We start from the raw sequence: 24905 nt of genomic DNA, 5'->3' as shown, positions 1-24905 counted from the left end.
CTCCATAGGAAACCACACAAAAAGCTACCGGTAGGAAACTACCCTGTCCCCAAAACTGAAGCATGACGGTCAGAGCATCGACACTACTCCTACACTAATCCCTATCCGAGGAGCCCACACTAGCACTCGATCCTACATGCTAGCGCGGTCGTCATCCGAATCTGCATCCAGGACGACTAAGTCGACATACTCAACACTGCCCTCTCTGTCCACCCTAATGCGCTCCTGCACTGGCCTCTCGGGCTCGGGGCCCGGAACGAGATCCGCGACGACAGCAGCAGCAGTAGACGGACTAGACTCCATCGAAGCCCCACCTACTGGCACCTCCTCAGAGGGGTCCTCATCATCCGAAGGGGATGGTGGCGGTGGAGGTCCTCCCAAGCCGGGTCCACAGTGTACACCTGGAGGCAGGTTGAAGCTCACTATGTGCCTCCTCATCACCCCCTCCGTCAAGCGTCCGAATCGGTCAACACGGTCCTCCATGATCCGACCGGTGTAGGTCGCACGGTGGCCTATGGGGTCGACCACCCATGCAACTGGGTCGTCCTGATCAAGCATCTCGTACCTGGTCCCCCCCGAGGGGCTGACCATCGTAAACCAATCCGCCATACTCATCTGACAAATGGCGTAGTCCGCCCAAACACACACAGCAGACGCGAGGGTCAACTCCAAAGAATTATATAAATAATAAAACCAGATATAATATAGGATAATAAATATTTGCCTCTCAGGCTTATAATCTTAGGGATGACTTCCTAGGGTTGCAAGTATCATAATGAATATAAGAAATCATAATAACAAATAGCATGCCTCAAATATGATAAACAGGTACCAATCACACTCAGCAACTAAGTCAGCATGTATGTTGCATGAAATGCAATGCTGGGTAACAAAATGCATTCCGGAAGAAGGATGGACATCAACGAGGCGGCCCTAACACCAGCCACGGTGGGTACCTTCCTGCTCGCGTGTCTCTTACACCACACAAAAGTAGTCAGATCAGCAGTGAACCCGTAGGTCTGCCATTCCGTCTGCTACTGAGGACCACCGTAGTGTCCTAAATATGGAAATCCGGGTCTTATGACCATTTTGGAATCCACCGAGGTCCGGTATCACGCCGTGTATTAACCTCAAAATGAGTGCATGAATGCAAGTGATTAGCCAAACAACGTCTCCGACCTCACCCGACACGTCGCCACGTGTTCTAAGTAACTTAAAGTCTCTAAAAAAAAAATACCCTAAGGCAAATGTCGATTCTGCGACAAAAATGAATTAATCAAAAGAAGAAGAAGATACTTTGGAACTCATGGTTCCCGGCTAAACTTTAGATAGCCAATCAATAAACTGCTCATCGAGCGAAAAGGTACCGAAGTACTTGGAAACTCATAGTCTCCGGCTAAACTTTAGATAGCCAAACATTAAACTGCTCATCGAGCAAAAGAGTTTTCAACATACTCGAAGACTTGTATATTTCCTCAAAACGTGGACTCGACGACACTTCTCATATTTCCCAAACTAATATTCAGGCTCTAAGCTCTTATCTAAGGGTATTATTATTGTTCAAAGGATTTAGAAATTGATTAATGTCTTATGAGTTTTCCGTGATAAAATAGTTTTCATTTTAATCTTATAATACTTCCTAAGAGTTTTCAGAGATCCCACAATCTCAAATAATTCCCTGAGAAGGTCTCGATCCATTAAAACATAACAAGGTCCGAACTCCGTTCGTCCTTTAAAACTCTCTCAAAATCTCATAAAAATTTGGCATGACCTGCCCGTAATCCTCACTCCTCAGAATCTCATGTATAAGTGGAATAGCATAAATAAAACAGCTCAGTCAAAAGCATAAACAACATATTCCAACACATCCTAAGTTAACCATGTAGCACGTAGCATGTGAATCATTTAGCACACAATATCATGGCATCAAATACTCAGCAAGGTCGGCCGAAGCCTTAGAGAACAATTCAGACATTTAGCAATTTAGTGCATAACACATAAATCAAGTCGAATTTGTCGACCCCTAAAGCATTATCTAGTAATTCAGAGAGTAGCCCTCACCGGTGGGTCTTCCAGCTTCTTCCTCAAAATGTTCTTCAAGCTCTTCTCCTTGATCTCTGGGAATCTCCTCAAACGAACCTTAAGCAAAAATCACAGAAATCAACACCAAGAGTCAGAAACTCAGCAATCAAAGAGTCCTAGGGTTACACGGTACACTACTACCTCCGTGGTACGACAATCTAACGCGTTAAGACAAGTTTTCGAAAAATCGGATTCTCCCCCCCCTTGATATAGCTCTCGGCCACTTCCTTTAATTGGGAGGGTCGATTTTTCTTCGAACAAACTTGGTTCCTAGGTTAACATAAGCCGTAACTAAGACGGTTCTAGGCTCGGAAAAATTTTCGGATCGAAAACTGATATAGGGGTAGTTTGGTCATTATTTTTAGCTCAAAATTTCAAAATTGGATTTTTGAAAAACAAATTGGATGGGGACGTCCACAACGACGTTTATGACGACAAATCCTACTAGCACTAAGCCAAGTCGATAGATTAGAGCGTAAAGGTTGCGACTTTGCCGAAAAATGTGTATTTAAGGTAGAAATTGATCCCGGCGGCATTTCGTCGACATTCGACAAAATCTAATCCGCAGAACACGCTCAGGAGCATGCAGGGAAGAAGTTTAGACACTGAAATCAGCGTATTTGAACAGTTTTTCAAAAACCTCAAAATTTTGAACTCAGAAAGTCGTAGGAGAAGTGGACAGAAACGACGATTCGAAGGAGAGTATAGTTTACCTACCTCGAGGTCTTCGATTAGTGACGATCGGTGAAGCAAACGGGCAAGAAACGACGAAGATCCGGATCTCTCTCTCTCTCTAGGTGCTCGCGGGTTTGGGGAGGGGAAATGGGTATTTTTTTGCAAAAAATCTAATTTTCAAGCTATTTATAGGTTTTGGAAAAAACGGAAAAAAGATTTTTTTGCGATTCCGATTTTTCCTACGCGTTCCTCTGCGCATTCTAAGATAGGTTCTGGCGACAGAATTCCAGAACTCAAAACAGGATTCTTGGAATTAAACCAAAAGATCCAAAATCGGCATAAGTCGGTGTAAGTCGGATTATCCCGAAAAACTACTTTTTGCAGTGATCGTCGGATGAGAAAACTTCCTTCTGAAGAAAGATTAGGAATGATGAGAGAAATAGGAGAACGCGGGTGGAATCTTCTTTTGCAGCTCCGAATAGAAAAAGTCTTCATCGTCTGTCGATCTTAGGTTTTCTCGAACTATCAGGGATTCCGTTTCGGCAAACTTCCGAGAATTGGAATTTGACGTTCGTACTTTCCAAGATTTCGCATCGAAATAATTGTTTAAGGACGGAAAAGAGAAGTTCTAACATTTCTCTGAGGATTTTTGGAATTAGTTTCCATCGTGTCCTAAAGCGTAAATTAACTATTCACTAATACCTTTGACCTAGGATTAAGCGTATGTTAGTCGTGCTATAACTCTTATGGGTTTTTCGATAATTCTTGGACTTTTCCTGAACCTTTTTCCTTCACAAATTTATCTTAATCAAATAAACTCTTTTATTTTATTCACTTATCCAAAGCGTTAAAACTTGGGCCTTACATCTACTATAGCACTATCCACTGCAGAGGCAGAATATATCTCAGTAGCTATTTGCAGCACTCAGATGCTCTGGATGAAACATCAACTAGAGGATTATCAAATCCTTGAGAGCAACATTCCAATTTATTGTGATAACACTGCTGCAATCTCATTCAATAAGAATCCAATCTTACACTCAAGGGCTAAACATATTGAGGTAAAGTATCACTTTATTAGAGATTATGTTCAGAAGGGCGTACTTCTTCTGAAGTTTATTGATACTGACCATCAATGGGCAGATATCTTTACAAAGCCCTTAGCAGATGATAGATTTAAATTTATACTGAAAAATCTGAATATGGACTTTTATCCAGTATGAAGATGAATCAGAACCTCTGACTATGATGCTTCCTCATCAGAAGATGTCTAGTTCAGAAGGTAACTCGGTCAGAAGATAAGTACCCATTGGTGCTTACTCTGAGACGAGACAGTAAGCGTGTGTCAGTTACTTTGATACATCGTTCATTGTGCCCGTGCTGACAATCTGTTGTAATGAGTGTTGATGTGCTTTATCTCCACCGTGTGATCTGTGTATTAACTGTTCATAATGATGTTCTTAATTTTTAACCGTTGATTTTACTTTTTCTTTTACAATCAACAACGGTTACTTTCTAAAACCACTACGCACACTCGTTTTCCATCATTCACGTCTTTTGCTTCTCTCTCCTATTTTTAAAACCCTCATCCTCTTCGATTCTCTCTCGCTCTCACTCATCTCTCTTCTACCCAAACCTCCTACCTTCAACAATGGCGAATTCTGAAAGAGCTGACTTCGGTGAAAGGTCCGATTCCGCCGATGGAAGAGTATTTCCTAGAATGGTTGTGGGTCTTCCAACAGGGCAAGTGGGTCGTGTTCTGCGTCATAGATCGACTGAGGGTGCTCAAGCACAAGTCCAAGACGCTGAAGATGTTGTTCCCCTATCTCAGAGAAGATGTGCAGTTACCTGTGTTTTCCCTCCATAAGATCTCCAAGTTCTTGCTGAATGGAGATTTGACCTCGATAACATTGCAGATAATGGGGTCGATCTTCGTCTTGAAGCTCAAGCTCAAGGTTGGGAAGGGTATTTCCAAAGACTCCATGGTCTAGTTAATGATAAACTCGTGAAGGAATTCTGGAAGCACGCTGACTGCAATGAGCATCAAGTGGTTTCGTTTGTTTTGGGAAAGAGGATTATCATTTCTGAGAAGTCATTTGTAAGGCTTCTGGGTGCAGAGACAAGCAATGGGTACAGATTCCAGTTGCAGGAATCAAAAGTCAAACCCAGCACCAAGGAGAAGGTCAACATGACTCTTTACTCTGCATGGAAGCCAGGGAGAAGTGATTGCAAGACCAAGGATCTTCATCCTGATCTGAGAATCTGGCACAAGATTCTGGTAAACTGCATAAATCAAAGGCCTAAGGGAAGCTCTCCAGATTACATCAACTTTACCCAGAATGTGTTGCTTTTCTTCATCAAGGAGCACCGCAAAGTCTGCCTGCCCTACTTTCTCTTCTCCTATCTGAAGGAGTGCATCAAGAAGTCAAGAACTACTGCTTCACCCAAGTCTGCAATCAAATACATACCGTTTGGCAGACTGCTTTCTGACTTCTTCATAGAGAGCAAACTGATAAAGGCTCTGCAAAAATTAGGATGCATTGAAGACTTAACAACAATTACTAGGGATGTCTTCACTCCTACATCCATGAAGAGAATGGTCCGGATAGAAACAAAGGCTGAAGTTAAAATTGCTGATGCAAGACCAAGAAGAAGAACCCATCTGAAGGACTACCCCCTCTGGTCCAAGGCTGATGACCCAGAGGCAATCATAATCTACCTTGATGATCTAAAGCAGCAAGGCTATGAGATTGATGTGGATGAACTCTTCAGAAATCTTCAAGACCCTCCAGAGTCTCCCAGGAAGAGGAAAACTAAGAGAAAACTAGTTGAAGCCTCTGAGGAGAAGGATCCCACTGATGGTGATGATGATGATGATAATGAATGACCTCCTCAGAAGAAGGCCAAGAAGGTCAGGATTGCAACTCAAGTCACTCATCTGCAACCAACTCAGGAGCCTGCTAGAACTGCACCTTCTACCAGAATCACAAGATCTGCAGCTAGAGCTTCAAGTAAGTTTGTTGTTCTTTCAGATGATGATTTAAATTTGCTTGATGCAATTCATGATGAAACCATTCCTGAACCCACACCAATTAATCAACCAACTTCTCATACTTCACCCCCTAGGGCCTCATTCTTCCAACCTTCCATTGAGAAGCTGACAAACCCTCTGCTTCGACCTCACCCATTATTCTTCCATACAATCCACAACCCTCTGAACCAATAATTTCTGAGACACAAGCTCAAGAGATACCAAATCCTGAAAAATCCAACTCTGAGCCTCAACCCTCTGATCACTCAAATGAGGAACACTCTGAAAGAGAAGATCTCTACCCCTGTCCCACTATTTCTAATCGTACCAATGTTCTTTTTTCTTCTCCTTCCAATAAATCTGAAGCTTCTCGCCGATTCTTTCAACTTGTCAGAGAAAGAGTTTCAGAAATTCCTGAACATTTTCTAAATGTTCCAAGTCCAAACCGCTCCTCTGGACCCAGGCCAGAACCTCTGGTTGCTCCGGATTCCCCAATCCAAGCGGTCCCTCTGGCTTCTATGCAACCTCCTCCTCCTCATTCTCCTCTTCCAGAGAATGATGAGTCAGTCTCAAACCATTCCCCAGACAAATCACCAAACCCTGAGACTGAAACCTCTCATCAAAACCCTGAGACCAATATATCTGCACATCAGACTCTGCAGATTGGTTCTTCCTCTGAGGTAGCTAGTAGCAATCACTCTTGATCACCTGAACCAAACCTCTCTCTCGTTCCCTACACCTACTCTGGACCAAACACCCTCCTTGATTGAATCAACTCATTTAATCATGAAGCATCTTTAAGGGTTCGCAATCTGCATGGTCGCACTGACCTCAGTGAGCATCCAGACATGGTTGTTGAGGACTGAGATCATCTGTGTTCTTGGATGGTTGATCAAGTTCCAGTGATGGTGGGGTTTCGAAATGCTGAAAAGAATAAGTGTCAGAAGAAGAAAAACTTTGAATGAACAGCTGATGAGAGAACAGCTCTATACTGCTATTGAAGAAGCCAGAAAAAGAAAGAACAAGAAGAAGAAGCTGCAAGGATTGAAGCAGAACAGCGTGAAGCTGCAAGATTGGAAGCTCTGGAACAAGCTGCTAAATTACAAGCTGAAGCTGAGGCACTAAGAAATCAAGAACTTAGAATCTCCTCGCCCCGCTTCCTATCCTTGACTGCTCAACAGTCCTTGAGGGCGCTCGCCTCTCAAGGACACCCAAATACTTAGGTCACTTATAGTTTATTTTTTATCATCGCCATTTTCTTTCTTACCCCTTATGTTGCTACTGACCCTTGTTTCTATTTATTGTTGCAGAAGATATGAACTTCACCAACGCCGAGCTCCTGAAGGCTCGCGAGAGGAAAATGGCCCGTTTCTCTCCAAAGTTCAACGCTGAGGGCGACGGGAAAAAGCGGGGCGGTGCTGAGAACCAAGCCGAGGGCGCCCAAGTCCCCAAAAGGAGGAGGTTAGTTAAAGTTTCATCTGTCGCCCCAGGATCTGCAGTCGCCGGCTCCTCTAACCCCGGCGCTCAACCCATCACTGCCGCTGTATCCAAAGGCAAGAATGTTGGCAAAGCCTCCGCCAATGTTTCCGCCACCGCGGCCACCGAGTCTGCCCAACCTGCTCCCAATTCTGCCGCCGGTGGTACAGCCACCGTTGCTGCCGCCAAGTCCACCACTGTAGGTGCCACACCCACAACTGTTGGCCAGTCATCAATTGCTGGCACCACCACCAACACTTCTTCACCTTCAGCCGCCCTCAACGCCACAACTGCTGCCGCGTCCTCTGATGCTCCCGCCGGGGGGAAAGAAACAGAAAAAGAAACCTCCAAGTCTCCTCCTCGCCAAGTCACACCTCCTAGCCCGCCTCCAACGAATGATGGGCGCTCCATGTCTTCCCCGCCCCATCATGAGGAGAGATCTTCTCCTGGTGCCGCCACTACCTTTGAAGCAGCCCGGATCGAGCGAGCTCCTGGCAACGAGGGTGGCTCTTCTAGCTACCACAATATGCTTCCCAATGCCATTGAACCTTCGGAGTTCTTGCTTACCGGCCTCAACCGTGACGTCATAGAAAAAGAAGTTTTGAGCCGGGGTATTAATGAAACCAAGGAGGAGACCCTTGCCTGTCTTCTACGCGCTGGGTGTATCTTCGCCCACGCGTTTGACAACTTCAACTCCGCAGCTGCTGAGGCTGAACGGTTGAAGGCTGAGAGTGATCGGCACCAAGAAGCCGCTGCTGCTTGGGAAAAATGCTGCGACAAACTGGTGGCGCAGGCGGGAAAGGAAAAAGTTCACGCCGACAAGTTGATTGGTTCGGCGGGAAACAGGATCGGCGAGCTTGAAGACCATCTGAAGCTGATGAAGGAGGAGGCGGACGGCCTTGACGCAAGCCTCCAAGCTTGTAAAAAAGAAAAAGATCAGGCAGAGAAAGACTTGGCCGCCAAAAGCGAGGCGCTGGCTGCCAAGGAGTCAGAGCTTAAAACATTGGGCGCTGAACTGGAGTTAGCAAAGAAGGCGATGGCGGAGCAGGAGAAAAAGTCCGCTGAGTCTTTGGCTTTGGTGAAGGCAGATCTGGAGGCGATGCGGGCTACTTCTGAAGAGATCAAGAAGGCGAACGAGGCTTATGGGGCAACCCTCGTCGCGAAAGATGCTGAGATTACTTCCCATCTTGCGAGGATCAAAGAGCTGGAGGGCGAGCTATCAGTGGAGAAAGCCAAAGCCACTGAGGCGAGGGAACAAGCCGCCGACATTGCATATGACAATCGCGAGCGGGGCTTCTACCTCGCCAAGGACCAGGCTCAACACTTGTTCCCGAATCTTGATTTTAGCGCCATGGGAATAATGAAAGAAATCACTGCTGAAGGGCTAGTTGGTCCCGATGATCCTCCTTTGATTGACCAACACCTCTGGGCCGCAACTGAAGAAGAAGAAGAAGAAGCAGAAGAAGAAGAAAGAAATAATGAATAATGTAATTTTAATTTTTACTTAGCTTTTACCGCCATTGCGTTCACATCGCCTTTGTATGCTTTGTAAATCTCACTGAATGATTGTTAAGTTTAGGCGATTATCGAATGATTGCTCTCGCCGTAAATCCTTTTGTCGTCACTTCGCAAATCGCCGCATTCTTATTGTTTTAAAAATTTAAGAATGAATTTCATAGTTAAACGCCCCGACGCCCCGGAGTAATAAAATACTCAACATCCTGAGTGACCAAGCACTCGCCTTCCACCTTATTCATTCGCCGACCTTATACCTTGCGCTATTTTTCACGCGTCATGTGATTGAATTACGCCTAACGATTTCGTGCATTAATTTTAACTAGGGCTTGTTGCTTGGTATTTCTCCGCCAAGACTTTAAACGTTTTCCACAAAAGGATTAACGGCCTCCATTCTTGAGGGCTTCGCCCGGGGCTTTGCCCGCTCGGGGCTTTGCCCGCTCGGGGCTTACAATGCTTGGGTCCCAATGGCCATTTGGGGGTCCCAAGACTTTTGCCTAGTTAATGGCGCTCGTCGTATTCTGGCGAGACTTACCCAGCACATCGTTTACGGGACCGGCGATCACGTCAGACTTTCCGGGGGGTGATTCCCAGGCGTCAAAGGCCATTTGTGGAATCGCCGCCACCTTCAGGGTTCCAGCAAGCCCCTTTGGAGATCAAGCTTGTCCCACCTAGTGATCATCGTAATTCTTTATATCGATCGGCAATTCCGATCGTCAGGGAATCCCTGGAATCTTTGGACACGAATTTCATGAATTTTCGTTTTATTGATGTAGCGCCTCGTTAAAAAACTCCTTTCGGAGAAAAAGAGCACGCTTTTGTTACAATGGAGAGTTTGGAGATACTTTTAGAGAAATCGAAGATATCTAACTTTGGCGAATTTGCTTCGTTCCCTTTCTCGCCCGCGATCAACTATAATAATAGCGCAGGCTCAAACCGTTGAATGACCTGGGTAGTCGCCTTCCATCAAGCTCTTCTAAGTGATAGGCCCCTGTACCAAGAACTTTGACAATGCGGTAGGGTCCTTCCCAGTTCGGAGTCAGCTTGTTCCCTGAGGTTCTTGATCGCTACTTGAGGACCAGATCGCCAACCTGCATATCCCGGACACGAACCCTGCTATTGTACTTGGCGGCCACGCGCTGCTTCATCGCCGTCTCTCGAATGTGCGCCTCGTCACGTGTTTCAGACAAAAGGTCCAGCTCCATCGCCATATTGGCTTGATTCTCCCCTTCAAAATCCGGCTGAGTCCGCCACGTGAAATTGTCAATTTCCACCGGCAACATAGCATCTACCCCATAGGTCATTCTAAAGGGAGTTTCTCTTGTAGTAGATTGCTCAGTGGTGTTGTACGACCAGAGTACCACGGGGAGTTCATCTAGCCAGGCTCCCTTGGCTTCCTCAAGCCGTCGCCTCAATCCGCGCAGGATCACCCTGTTTGCAGATTCCACTTGACCGTTCGTTTGTGGATGCTCCACAGAAGCAAACCTCATCTGTATGCCCATTTCCTTGCAAAATTCCCTTGTTTGGTTGCTTGAAAGCTGGGTCCCGTTGTCAGACACGATCGCCCTTGGAATCCCGAACCTGCAAACAATACGCTTCCAGTAAAAGTTGACTATTTTTGCAGAGGTTATTTTGGCCAGGGGCTCAGCTTCAATCCATTTAGTAAAGTAGTCCACCGCTACTAATATAAACTTCATCTGCGACCTGGCGGTCGGAAATGGTCCTACCAAATCCACACCCCACATGGCGAAAGGCCATGGGGCGCTCATCGTTACCAGCTCCTTTGGGGGTGCCCTGGACAAATCCGCAAACACTTGACATTTTTCACACCGCCTCACAAAGTCCATGCAATCCTTCCTGAGGGTGGGCAAGTAGAAACCCGCCCTTAACACCTTGCAGGCCAAAGACCTTCCCCCGATGTGGCTTGCACATACTCCTTCATGTACCTCAGACATTATCGCCTCATATTTTTCTGGCGGTACACATTTTAACAGCGGCGTCGAAAAACCACGGCGGTACAAATGTCCGTCAATGAGAGTATAGTGGCTTGCCTCGCGCCGTTGCTCCTTTGTGCATTGCTCCACTTCGGCCGGGTCTCCCGCCAAGATAGATAATATGGGTCCCATCCACGTCGCCCCTCTGTTCACACATGCCATGAGCTCGCCTTCGATGCTGGGGCACGCTAGCGTTTCCTGGATCACACTTTTGTTGTTGCCGGGCTTCCGTGTGCTCGCCAACTTGGCCAACGCGTCCGCCCGCTGATTTTGTGCTCGAGGAACATACTCTACCACAACTTCTTGAAAAAGTGTCATCAGATATCGCACTCGCTCAAGGTATTTGATCAGATTGGGGTCCTTGACTTGGAAGGTTCCCTTTACTTGACTCTCTACCAACTGCGAGTCCGTTCTTATCAATAACCTTCCGATCTTTACTTCACGCGCCAACTTCAATCCGGCGATCAGAGCTTCATATTCTGCCTGATTGTTTGTTGCCTTGAACTCGAATTTCAGCGATTGCTCCAATACTAGATCTCCTGGTCCTTCCAACGTTACTCCCGCGCCACTGCCACTGCTATTGGAGGATCCATCTACAAAGAGAGTCCACTGGGTGTCCACTCTTTCAACCAGGTCTGGGGTCAATTCTACCACAAAATCAGCCAGCGACTGTGCGCCAACTGTGCCTCGCTTATCATACTGCAACCCATATTCAGATAATTCAACTAACCAAGCGACCAATCTTCCTGACAAATCCGGCTTTTGTAACGCTTGTCTCAGAGGCAAATCCGTCCGCACCTTCACTGGAAAGCTCTGAAAATAAGGTCTCAACCGCCGGGCGGTGACAAGGACCGCCAGTGCCGCCTTCTCAATTTTCTGGTACCTGATCTCTGCACCCTGGAGTGTGTGGCTAACAAAATAAACAATTCGCTGCTCGCCATCTATTTCCTGCAGTATCACCGAACTCAGAGCACTATCGCTCACAGCAAAGTACAAGTGCAACGGGTGTCCCTGCATTGGTTTTGACAAGATTGGCGGTGATGACAGGAGTTCTTTGAGGCGAACAAAAGCTTCTTCACACTCCGCTGTCCACTCAAATGCAACATTTTTCCGAAGACACTTGAAAAAAGGGAAGGATCTATCACCAGACTTAGGAAGAAATCGAGATAAAGCCGCTATTCGCCCCGTTAAGCGTTGGACCTCCTTCACATTAGAGGGGCTTTTCATCTGCTGAATCGCCTTGCATTTGTCTGGGTTTATCTCTATTCCTCTGGACGTGATCATGAAGCCTAAAAACTTGCCGCCCTGAACACCAAAAGAGCATTTCTCCGGGTTGAGGCGCATATTGTGCTTGCTTATCTCGCCAAATGCTTCTTCCAGATCTTGATGATGGTCCAAGCCACGCGCTGATTTATCGATCATGTCATCAACATAAACTTCCATGTTTCTCCCAACCTGCCCAGCAAAAACCCTATCCATCAATCTTTGATAGGTCGCCCCAGCATTCTTTAGTCCAAACGGCATGGTGCGATAGCAATAGTTGACCCTGGCGGTCATGAAAGCCGTTTTGTCCTCGTCTGCTGGGTGCATGCAGATTTTATGATAACCAGAGTAAGCATCCATCAAGCTAAGCAGTTCGTTGCCCGAGTCACCATCAACGAGACCATCAATGTTGGGAAGGGGATAAGAATCCTTTGGGCATGCCTTGTTTAAGTCTGTGTAATCTACGCACATTCGCCATTTTCCGTTCGCCTTCTTCACCATCACGACGTTCGCCAACCATGTCGGATATTTCACCTCCCTGATGAATTCTGCCGCCAGCAACTTGTCTACCTCCTGTTGAACCGCTTTTCCCTTATCTCCACCTAAGCGCCTCCTGAGTTGTAAAACTGGCTTGACACTTGGATTCAATGCTAATCAATGGCAGATGAAGTTTGGATCAATTCCGGGCATGTCCTTGTAGCTCCAAGCAAACAAATCTAAATTCTCGCCTAGCAACTTTGTCAAGCGCGTCTCCTGCTCGTCCGTCAATCTGGTCCCAATCTTCAAAGTGCGATCGCCAAACTTTAGCGCCTTCGTCTCCTCAATTGGCGTGGGCCTGTTCACTCGCCCCTCGCCACGTGGGTCAAGATTCTCATCCGAAGTTTCAATTTCATAACATCTGTGTCCGACCAACGCACTCTTCTTGCCATACAAGTTGAGGCAATTGTTATAACATTCTCTCGCCATCTTCTGGTCAACCTTCAGCTTGCCAACTTTCCCATTGCTTAGTGGATACTTGACCGCCAAGTGGGCTGTTGAAATTACAGCACAGAGGCGATTCAATGTATTTCGCCCAATGATGACATTGTAAGATGCCACCACCTAGAGAACCAGATACCTTACCTTCAAAACCCTGGCAGACTCATCTTCCCCAAATATTGTGTCCAGATCAATGAATCCTCGCACCATTACTTGCTCACCTGCAAAACCCACCAAGGTTCCCGCATATGGAGTCAGATCACCGCCAGTCAGTCCCAACTTGTCAAATGCATCGCCATAGATGATATCAGCTGAACTTCCCTGATTCAGGAGTACCCTTCTAACGTTGAAACTATTCAACCTTAATTGCACTACTATTGGGTCATCCTTGTGAGGTTTTATTCCCTCAAAGTCTGCCATCGAGATTGTTATGTCAGGGTGCACGAATCCGAAAGCAACTTCATGAACTGAATTAACTGCACGAATATGACGTTTCCGCGCCGCATGGGTATCGCCTCCACCGCCAAATCCTCCGGCGATGGTGTTTATGGTCCCTACGGGCGGTCCTGAGTGTTGAGCGAACGTGTCTTCAGCCCCTTTGTGGCGATAGCCGCTGATTCTTGCTTCTTCTCGTCCTTATTGTCTGTTCGCTCCTCTTCTCGCTTATCCGTTTTGTTGCGATCGCCATTGTTGCGCCACTGGCCTTGGCGATTTCCCCGATACTGTCCAGCGCTAGAACGATTGTCCTGACGTCCATCGCCTTGACGCTCGTCTCCTCGCCTGAAGTGTCCCGCCCGAATCAACTTATCAATCTCCCGCTGCAAAGTCCAGCAGTCGTCTGTGTCATGCCCGATGGACCGATGGTATTCACACCACTTCTTGGGAATGGCGTCCCGTGGTTGATACTTTGGGGCCTCTGGCTCATCCACTAGATGCGCGTCCCTCGCCTCACGGAGCATATCCGTTAAATCTGTGTTCATCACCATGTCAGCCTCCTCCCGCTGGCGATGGGACTTAGATTGCCAAGGCCGGCGTTGGTCATAATCATCGCGCCGTGGATACAACTGTGCCTTGGTCGGCTTCAACACCGCCTTTCCTTTATCTTCCCTTTGCTGTTTGCCATCCCCCTTAACTTCGCCGTTCTTATCTTTGTTCACGCGCTTGGGTGACGTGTCGCCTTTTTCCAGTTTCGAGCGCTTTCTTTTGAAAGCATCATCCTCTTCATCGAGAATATAAGTGCTAGCGCGAGCACGCATCTCTTCCATCGAACGTGCAGGCTTGCGTGTCAACTTGCTGTTCAACCTTCCCGGTAAAAAACCATTCTTGAATGCTAGAGCACAAGCTCGAGGCTCCTCATCCTCTACCTTGACCGATGCAGTGCTGTACCTTGCCATGTACTCCTTCAGTGACTCTCCTTCTTGTTGGCGAATGTTGTATAGATCATTAATCGTCAACGGCTGGTTCTTATTCGCCGAGAATTGTACTAGAAACTTGGATGAGAAGTCTCTGAAATTCGAAATCGATTCGCGCGGCAAAGTTGTGAACCACGCCATCGCCGTCGATTTGAAAGTCGATGGAAACATCCTGCACTTTACCGTGTCAGATGTCACGATTATCACCATCTTCGTATTGAAATACAGAAGATGATCCTTTGGATCGGAATCTCCGCTGTAGGAGTCCAGAACTAACATTTTCATGTTGTCTGGAATCGCCACGTTTTCAACATCTCCTGAGAACGGACGAAACTCAGCTACAGAATCCGCCTCCCTGCCTCCATCATCCTGTTGCTCACGTCGGTAAAAATCTGACTGAGCTTGCAAATGCTCATTCCGCTGCCGGATGTCGCCAATGCTGCGCATCATCTGGCGCCATTCCTCCTGCGTTACAGCCGGTTGCCGCTCCGGAGTAGGTGAGTTCTCGAGTGAGTGCTCCGGGGATCCGATCTGCGAAGGTGACGGAGGAAGTGGTGGTGGTGATGGAGGAGGAACTCCGCCGTTGCCTGCTGCTCGCATCAGAGAGTTCAGGTCCACTCGTTGAGGCCGCCGAGGCGGCGAAATTCGCCGTCGTTCTGGAGAATGATGCTGCCTCCTGCGTCGAGTCTCCATCTAAATCAAGAATGACACAAACTCGAGCGGGAAACGAACACCGATCACAGAATCAAACCAGGCAAACTTTAGAATCGCCGAATCGTAACCAGAGATCGCCTCATGCCCAATCAGTCCACGTGAATGGGAATAGAAAGTTTATCGATCCCCACAGACGGCGCCAAATGTTCTGGGAATGAACATTGAAGGAAGGGATAGTAACTTGAGAGTGGAAGAATGTGCTAGAGAATGAGAATGAGAGAGAGTGCTTAATTTCATGTGTTATTTCATCAAATGAGCAAAAGTCCCTTACAATTGGTATCTACCTCCTATTTATAGGATTTGGGTACTGCCCATTGGGCCAATTGGGCCTATGAAGTTGAGGCCCAATTTAAGGCCAGGAACTCGCCTTTGGGCGGGCTGAACCCTGGGCATCGCCCCTCTAGGGGCTCGCCCAGTCCAGAATGCATGGCATTGGCTATTCTAAACCAATTAGAAATGAGCCTTCTATGCCTAAAGCTAAATCTTTATATGAATGTTTTGTTCCCTCTGGTACCATATTGCCTGATCCTTTACCTACTGAAGTTGCTAAACCTCCTCTTAAAAAGGGATCTTTCTCCATGTCTAAATATCATGCAAAAATTCCTTTACATTATCATGTTGAGATACCCAAGGTGATCAGAACCTCTGGGGTAACTAACAAGAGAGGACCCAGAAAGTGGGTACTTAAGGATAAGATTATCTATGTTGCAGATATCCTTGATAGCTCCACTGAAACACCAGTCATGGTATCTGGACAGTGGATGCTCGCGTCACATGACGGGAGAAAGGCGTATGTTCCAAGAGCTAAAACTTAAGCCTGGAGGTGAAGTTGGCTTTGGTGGCAACGAAAAGGTAAAATTGTTGGTACTGGTACTATTTGTGTAGATAGTACTCCATGCATTGATAATGTTTTATTGGTATACGGCTTAGCTCATAACTTATTGTCTATAAGTCAATTAGCTGACAAGGGTTATGATGTTATCTTTAATCAAAAGTCCTGCCGGGCTGTAAGTCAGATCGATGGCTCTGTTCTGTTTAACAGCAAGAGGAAGAACAACATTTATAAGATCAGATTATCTGAGTTGGAGGCTCAGAATGTGAAGTGCCTTCTGTCTGTTAATGAAGAGCAATGGGTATGGCATAGACGGTTAGGGCATGCCAGTATGAGAAAGATTTATCAGCTGAGCAAGCTAAACCTTGTCAGGGGCTTGCCCACTCTGAAGTTCGCTTCAGACGCTCTTTGTGAAGCATGTCAGAAAGGCAAATTCACAAAAGTCCCTTTCAAGGCAAAGAATGTTGTCTCAACCTCAAGGCCGTTGGAACTTCTGCATATCGACCTTTTTGGACCAGTGAAAACTGAGTCTATAGGTGGCAAGAGATATGGGATGGTCATTGTTGACGACTATAGCCGCTGGACATGGGTAAAGTTTCTAACCCGCAAGGATGAGTCTCATGCTGTGTTCTCTACCTTCATAGCCCAAGTGCAAAACGAGAAGGCTTGTAGGATTGTGCATGTCAGAAGTGACCATGGTGGAGAGTTTGAGAATGACAAGTTTGAGAGTCTATTTGAATTGTGTCCTATGGAATTGCACATGATTTCTCTTGTCCCATAACTCCTCAACAAAATGGTGTTGTTGAGAGGAAGAACAGAACTCTTCAGGAGATGGCTAGAACCATGCTCCAAGAAACTGGCATGGCTAAGCACTTTTGGGCAAAGGCAGTAAACACAGCGTGTTACATTCAGAACATAATCTCTGTGAGACCAATTCTGAATAAGACTCCCTATGAATTGTGGAAGAACATAAAACCCAACATTTCTTACTTTCTTCCTTTTGGTTGTGTTTGTTATGTTCTTAATACTAAGGATAAATTGCATAAATTTGATGCTAAGTCTTCTAAATGTCTATTACTTGGTTACTCTGAGAGATCTAAAGGTTTTAGATTCTATAATACTGATGCTAAAACAATTGAAGAATCCATTCATGTTAGATTTGACGATAAGCTTGACTCTGACCAGTCAAAGCTAGTTGAGAAATTTGCAGATCTAAGTATAAGTGTTTCTGACAAAGGCAAAGCTCCAGAGGAAGCTGATCCAGAGGAAGATGAACCAGAAGAAGAAGCTGGTCCCTCTGATTCACAAACTCTGAAGAAGAGCAGATTCACTGCAGCGCATCCTAAGGAATTGATTCTGGGCAACAAAGACGAACCAGTCAGAACCAGATCAGGCTTCAGACCCTCTGAAGAGACCCTGCTTAGTCTGAAAGGATTGGTGTCCTTAATTGAACCCAAGTCAATTGATGAAGCTCTTCAGGACAAGGACTGGATTCTGGCCATGGAAGAAGAATTGAATCAATTCTCCAAGAATGATGTTTGGAGCCTAGTGAAGAAGCCTCAAAGTGTCCATGTAATTGGAACAAAATGGGTATTCAGATTTGAAAGGTCAAAGCTAGTTGAAAGGTTTACAGATTTGAGTATAACTGTTCCTGATAAAGGCAAAGCTCCAGAGGAAGCTGAGCCAGAGGAAGATGAACCAGAAGAAGCTGGTCCCTCTGATTCACAACCTCAAAAGAAGAGCAGAATCACTATGTCTCATCCTAAGGAATTGATTCTTGGTAACAAAGATGAACCAGTCAGAACCAGATCAGCCTTCAGACCCTCTAAAGAGACTCTGCTCAGTCTTAAAGGATTGGTGTCCTTAATTGAACCCAAGTCAATTGATGAAGCTCTTCAAGACAAGGACTGGATTTTGGCTATGGAAGAAGAACTTAATCAGTTTTCCAAGAAAGATGTTTGGAGCCTAGTGAAGAAACCTCAAAGCGTTCATGTGATCGGAACCAAATGGGTTTTCAGAAACAAACTGAATGAGAAAGGAGATGTAGTCAGAAACAGGGAAGTCTAGTTGCTCAAGGCTACAGCCAGCAAGAAAGAATAGACTACACAGAAACATTTGCTCCAGTAGTAAGACTAGAAGCAATCAGACTGTTGATCTCTTTCTCAGTGAATCACAACATAATTCTACATCAGATGGATGTTAAGAGTGCCTTCCTAAATGGATACATATCAGAGGAAGTCTACGTTCATCAACCCCCAGGTTTAGAGGATGAGAAGAACCCAGACCATGTCTTCAAGTTGAAGAAATCACTCTATGGTCTGAAGCAAGCTCCCAGAGCATGGTATAAGAGACTCAGCTCATTCCTTTTGGAGAATAAGTTTGTAAGGGGTAAAGTAGATACAACTGTCTTTTGCAAAACTTACAAAGATGATATCTTAATTGTGCAAATCTATGTTGATGATATTATATTTGGTTCTGCTAATCAATCTCTATGCAAAGAATTTTCTGAGATGATGCAGGCTGAATTTGAGATGAGTATGATGGGAGAACTCAAGTACTTTCTGGGAATACAAGTTGATCAAACACCAGAAGGAACATATATCCATCAGAGCAAGTACACTAAAGAACTTCTGAAGAAGTTCAATATGCTAGATTCTACAGTGGCCAAAACTCCAATGCATCCTACATGCATTCTGGAGAAAGAAGATGAAAGTGGTAAAGTATGTCAGAAGCTCTATCGTGGTATGATAGGATCACTTCTATACTTAACTGCATCTAGGCCAGATATATTGTTTAGTGTTCATTTATGTGCTCGTTTCCAATCAGATCCAAGGGAAACCCACTTAACTGCTGTTAAGAGGATCCTAAGGTATCTGAAAGGTACCACTAACCTTGGCTTGATGTATAAGAAAACATCAGAGTATAAGCTTTCAGGTTATTGTGATGCTGATTATGCTGGAGATAGAACAGAGAGAAAAAGCACTTCTGGAAATTGTCAATTTCTGGGAAGCAACTTAGTCTCATGGGCAAGCAAGAGGCAATCAACCATTGCACTATCAACTGCAGAGGCAGAATATATCTCAGCAGCAATATGCAGCACTCAGATGCTCTGGATGAAACATCAGCTTGAGGATTATCAAATCCTTGAGAGCAATATCCCAATCTATTGTGATAACACTGCTGCAATTTCATTGAGTAAGAATCATATCTTACATTCAAGGGCAAAGCACATTGAGGTAAAGTATCACTTTATTAGAGATTATGTACAGAAGGGCGTACTTCTTCTGAAGTTTGTTGATACTGACCATCAATGGGCAGATATCTTTACAAAGCCCTTAGCAGAGGATAGATTTAATTTCATTCTGAAAAATCTGAATATGGACTTTTGTCCAGCATGAAGATGGATCAGAACCTCTGACTATGATGCTTCTTCATCAGAAGATGTCTAGTCCAGAAGGTAACTCTATCAGAGTTTATGTACCCATTGGTGCTGACTCTGAAGCTGAGACAGTAAACGTGTGTCAGTATCTCTGATACATAGTTCCTTGTGCCCGTGCTGACAGTCTGTTGTAATGAGTGTTGATGTGCTTCTCTCCTGCGTGTGATAGGTGTATTTACTGTTACTAACATGTCTTTAATTTTTAACCGTTGATTTTAAAATTGCTTTTTGAATCAACAACGGTTATTTGTTAAAACCCATTATACACACATGTTCTCCTACACTTACGGTTTTGCAACCAGGTTCCCTCATATGGTAGTAGGTCAAGCTACAGGCCAATTGGGCCCTGAAAATACAAATCAAGGTCAAGCGGCAGAGAAGATGATTCCGATCGCAGAACGGGGCTGTGCCGTTCACTGCGTTTATGCTCCGGAAGAACTCCAAGTGCTTGCAGAATGGAGATTCGACCTGGATAACATTGCTGCAAATGGGTATGACCTGCGTCCTGAAGTTCAAGCTCAGGGATGGGAAGAGTACTTCAACAGGCTCAGAGGACCAATTTATGACAAATTGGTCAAGGAATTCTGGAAGTATGCCGACTGCGATGACACTCAAGTGGTCTCCTACATTGCTGGAAGGAGAATAATCATCACTGAGAAGTCCATTGTGAATCTGCCGGGTGCAGACACTGGAACTGGGTATCGATTTCAACTTACTGAATCGAAGCTGAAACCCATAACCAAGGATGAAACCAATAAGGCTCTCTACACCACCTACAAACCGGGCAAGAGTGACTACAAGGTGGTGGATCTTCATCCCAAACTCAGAATCTGGCACAAGGCCAGAAGGCAATGTTATTCTTCTGCCAGAAGGCGATGTTATTCTTCATTCAGGATAAGAAGAAGTTCTGCCTCCCTTTCTTCTGGTTCTCTTACCTGAAGGAATGTATCAGGAAGTCAAGAACCACTGCCTCCATCAAGTCTGCCATCAAGTACTTCCCCTTTGGGAGACTTCTATCAGATCTCTTCATTGAGAGTAAATTCGTAGAAGATCTGATCAATGCAGGATGCACAGAGGATCTGTCCACAATAGTCAGTGATGTCTTCACAGCCACATCCTTGAAGAAGATGGGCTTGATCAAGAAGAAAATTGCCCCTGCTCATGAAGATACATCTGCTGAAATCAGACAAAGAAGGGTGCCTCTGAATGATTTCCCTTTGTGGACCCAAGCAGACAACCTAGAGGCTATTTTGTGCTACATTGATGGTCTGAAGCAACAAGGGTATGAGATTGATGTAGATGAGTTCTTCAGAAGATTGCCACTAGCTCCAGAGTTTGATTCTCCTCCCAAGAGGAAAGTTAAGAGGAAGATGGTCTTGGAAGAATCCTCTGAGGAATCTGATGTTCCTCTGAAAAGGAAGAAGAAGGATGACCAGCCTAAGAGGAAACATGCTGAAACCACCAAGCCAGATGATGGTGATGATGGTGATAATGAAGATGGTCCTTCTCCTCCCAAGAAGAAGAAGAAACAAGTCAGAATCGTGGTGAAGCCGACACGTGTGGAACCTGCAGCTGCAGTCATCAGGATGGAGACTTCTGCCAGAGTGACTCGTTCTGCCGTGCGTACAAGTAAGTCTGCTATCATTGAATCTGATGATGATTTAAATTCTATTGATGCACTTCCCATTTCTACCCTCCTTAAACGCACCTCCACCCAACTCACTACTATCACAGAGTCTCAACCAACTGCACAAATCACATCTCCACCTAATTCCCCAAGGTCTTCATTTTTCCAACCTTCCCAGCAAGAAGCCCCTCTGTGGAATATGCTTCAGAAACCACATCCAGACGAACCAACCTCACCCATTACAATCCAACAAGAACCCATAATTCTTGAACCCTCTAAACATGAACCAATCATTCCTGCACAACCAGAACATGAACCCAGAACGTCTGATCTGTTCCCAGAGCATCAGAACGTCCGGTTGCTAGAACCACTGATACAGATTCTTCAACTGCCCATACTCCTGTATCATTCCCAACCAACGTTGCTGACTCCTCACCTTCCAATAACTCTGAGTCACTTCGTAAATTCATGGAAGTCAGAAAAGAAAAAGTGTCTGCCATCCCAAAGTACTACCTTACGGTACCCAGCCCTAGGAGATACCCTGGACCTAGACCAGAACGTCTAGTTGACTCAGATGATCCTATCCCGGCTGACCCTTTACATGAGGCAGACCCTTTGGCTCAACAAGCTCAACCTGACCCTTTCCATCAAGAGCCAGTTCAACCAGAACCAGAACACTCTGTGTTTAACCACTCTTCGGTTAGATCACCACATCCTCTGGTTGAAACTTCTGAACCACACCTTGGAGCCTCTGAACCACATATTCAAACCTTTAACATTGGCTCTCCTCAAGGTGCTTCTGAGGCAAACAGTAGCAATCACCCAACCTCTCCTGAAACCAACCTCTCCATAGTTCCCTACACTTACCTCAGACCAACCTCTCTCTCTGAGTGCATTAATGTTTTTAATCATGAAGCTTCATTGATGCTACGCAATGTGCAAGGTCACACTGACCTGAGTGAGAATGCTGAATCTGTTGTTGAAGAGTGGAATAATCTGAGTACTTGGTTAGTAGCTCAGGTTCCTATTATGATGAGGCATCTGACTGCAGAAAGGGATCAGAGGATTAAGGCTGCTAGGCAGCGGTTTACAAGGAGAGTGGCTCTGCATGAACAACAACAAAGAAATAAGCTACTTGAAGTTGTTGAAGAGGCCAGAAGAAAGACAGAGCAAGCAGAGGAAGCTGCACGACAAGCAGCTGCACAAGCTGAACAAGCAAGATTAGAAGTTGAGAGACTTGAAGCTGAAGCTGAAGCCCTTAGATGCCAAGCTCTTGCACCAGTGGTCTTTACTCCTGCTGCTTCTGCTTCCATTCCAGATTCGCAGGCATCCAGAGGGTGCAACGACCATCGCGGAGCTGACACGGACACTGCTGGAAGAGGACCTGCGTCCAGAGGTGAAGAGAGACCTGAGGGAATTTCTTGCCTTCGTGGAGGAGGTGCAAGAACTCAGCCGGCTTGAACTCAAGCTGCTGGAAGAAAAAGAGAGTTTGGAAGAGAAGCTCAATACCGCAGAAGAGATTCTGGAGAGGGATGAGCGAAGGGACAGGCTCAACAACATCCAGCATGCACTGGAGCGTCTGGAGAAGGATAGGTCAGAGCAGCGCCAGGAGTGCAGAAGAATGAGGAGGGATCCTCCATTCTAGACTTAGGGAAAGAATGGATGATGTAAACATAAAGAATGTATGATGTAAACAGAAAAATATTATGAATAAAAGGATTTTTGCAAACATATGTGACACAAATATATATAGATATGCATAGTAATCACAAACGAACAAAGTAGAATAAGTAAATAAAAAGAAACAGAGTTTAACAAAAATAAAACAACGTTAAAGAAAAAGAAAAACGAAGAGATCCTAAAGCTAAGGTTTATCAGTTCGTCGCAGAAGTTCCATCATCATGTGCTTCATTTCGATCAGCATGGATTCATGAATGTCAAGACGCTGTTCCATGATGTCGAGTCTGGATGAGCTTGACTGAGCAGAACCGGAAGGAACATTCTGAGCAGCTTGAGAATCTGGAATGGAAGCAGAAGCAGCAGGAGTAAACACTACTGGTGCAAGTGCTTGGCATCTAAGAGCTTCAGCCTCAGCCTCAAGTCGTTCTGCCTCTAATCGGGCTTGTTCAGCTTGAGCTGCTGCTTGACGTGCAGCTTCTTCTGCTTGAGCTTTCTTTCTCTTGGCTTCTTCAATAGCTTCGAGAAGCTTATGTCTCTGTTCTTTTTCATGAAGAGCCACCCTTCGAGCAAACCTTTGCTTTGCAGCCTCAATGCTCTGACTTCCCTCTGTATGCAGGAGCTGCATCATAATTGGAACTTGAGCCACTAGCCAAGTGCCCAGATTGTTCCACTCATCAGCCACACGTTCAGCATTCTCACTGAGGTCAGTCTGACCGTGCACATTGCGTAGCATCATAGAAGCTTCATGATAGAAAGTATTGATGCACTCAGAGAGAGATGTGGGTCGGAGGTGAGTGTAGGGAATTATGGAGAGGTTGGGTTCAGGAGAGGCTGGGTGATTGCTGCTGTGAGCTTCAGAGGCACCTTGTGGAGAGCCAATGTTAAACGTTTGAGCATTGGGTTCAGAGGTTCCAAGGTGAGGTTCTGAAGTTTCAATCAGAGGATGGGGTGACCTAACCGAGGATTGGTTAGATACTGATTGTTCGGGTTCAGGTTCTGGTTGAATAGGCTCGTGTTGGTCTGGGGCAGGGTGAGCTTGTTGAGCCAAAGGGTCTGCCTCTTGTATAGGATTGGCCAAGATAGGTTCATCTGGGTCAACTAGACGTTCAGGTCTAGGGCCAGGATATCTCCTAGGGCTTGGACAGGTGAGGTAATACTCTTCTAAGGTAGACACCTTTTCTTTTCTGACCTCCATGAATTTTCTAATGGATTCAGAGTTATTGGAGGGAGAAGAATCAGCAACATTGGTTGGGAAGGATACAGGTGTAAAGGCTGTGGAAGAGTCTGTATCCGTGGGTTTGAGAGCCAGACGTTCTGATGCTCTTGGGACAGAGTGATCAGAGGTTCTGGGCTCAGGTTCTGTGTGGGTAGGCTCTGGTTGGGCATGAATGATGGGTTCAGGAGATAATGGGTTGTACTGAATGGTAAAGGGAGAGGTAGGTTCTTCTAACCTGCTTCTTCTTCTTCTTGGGAGGACCATCCTCATTATCACTATCATCACCATCATCAGGCTTTCTCTTCTTCTTTTTGACCAGAGGAACATCTGATTCCTCAGAAGATTCTTCTAGGATCATCTTCCTCTGAGCTTTCTTCTTGGGAGGAGAAGGAAACTCTGGAGCTGGCGGCAGTCTGCTGAAGAATTCATCAAGATCAATTTCGAATCCTTGAGCCCTTAGGTCTTCAACATAGCACCTAATGGCGTCAGGATTATCTGCCTGAGTCCACAGAGGGTAGTCATTCAGAGGCATCCTTCTACTTCTGATCTCAGAAGATGTGTCTTCACGAGCAGGGGCGATTTTCTTCTGGACCAAACCCATCTTCTTCAGAGAATTTGCAGTGAAGACATCACTAACAATGGTGGTCAGATCCTCTACACATCCAGCATGGACCAGATCTTGCACCAGGTTGCTTTCAATGAAAAAGTCTGAGAGCAGTCTCCCAAAGGGGATGTACTTGATTGCTGACTTGATGGAGGCAGTGGTGCGAGACTTCCGGATACATTCCTTCAAGTAGGAGAACAGGAAGTAGGGAAGGCAGATCTTCTTCTGGTCTTGGATGAAGAACAACATCACCTTCTGGTTGAAGTTGATGTAGTCTGGAGAACTGCCCTTTGGTCTCTGGTTTATGCAATGGAGCAGGATCTTGTGCCAGATTCTGAGCTTGGGATGAAGATCCATCACCTTGTAA

At 45.7% G+C, this 24905-nt stretch overlaps 1 protein-coding gene across 1 annotated transcript; it reads left to right on the top strand.

Annotated features, from left to right (window-relative positions):
• The first annotated feature begins 4408 nt into the window (after positions 1 to 4408).
• Positions 4409 to 8858, top strand: LOC130736304 (uncharacterized). The gene is made up of 6 exons (XM_057588145.1): positions 4409 to 4436; positions 4674 to 4939; positions 5654 to 5768; positions 7279 to 7842; positions 7966 to 8651; positions 8844 to 8858. Exons 1-6 carry the CDS (start codon positions 4409 to 4411, stop codon positions 8856 to 8858), a joined length of 1674 nt encoding a protein of 557 aa, XP_057444128.1.
• Positions 8859 to 24905: the final 16047 nt, after the last annotated feature.

This window comes from Lotus japonicus, chromosome 2, assembly GCF_012489685.1.
Source record: "Lotus japonicus ecotype B-129 chromosome 2, LjGifu_v1.2".
NCBI classification, from domain to species: Eukaryota; Viridiplantae; Streptophyta; class Magnoliopsida; order Fabales; family Fabaceae; genus Lotus; species Lotus japonicus.
The sequence above is the reverse complement of the archived record's forward strand: the minus strand, read 5'-3'. Positions and strand labels throughout refer to the sequence as shown.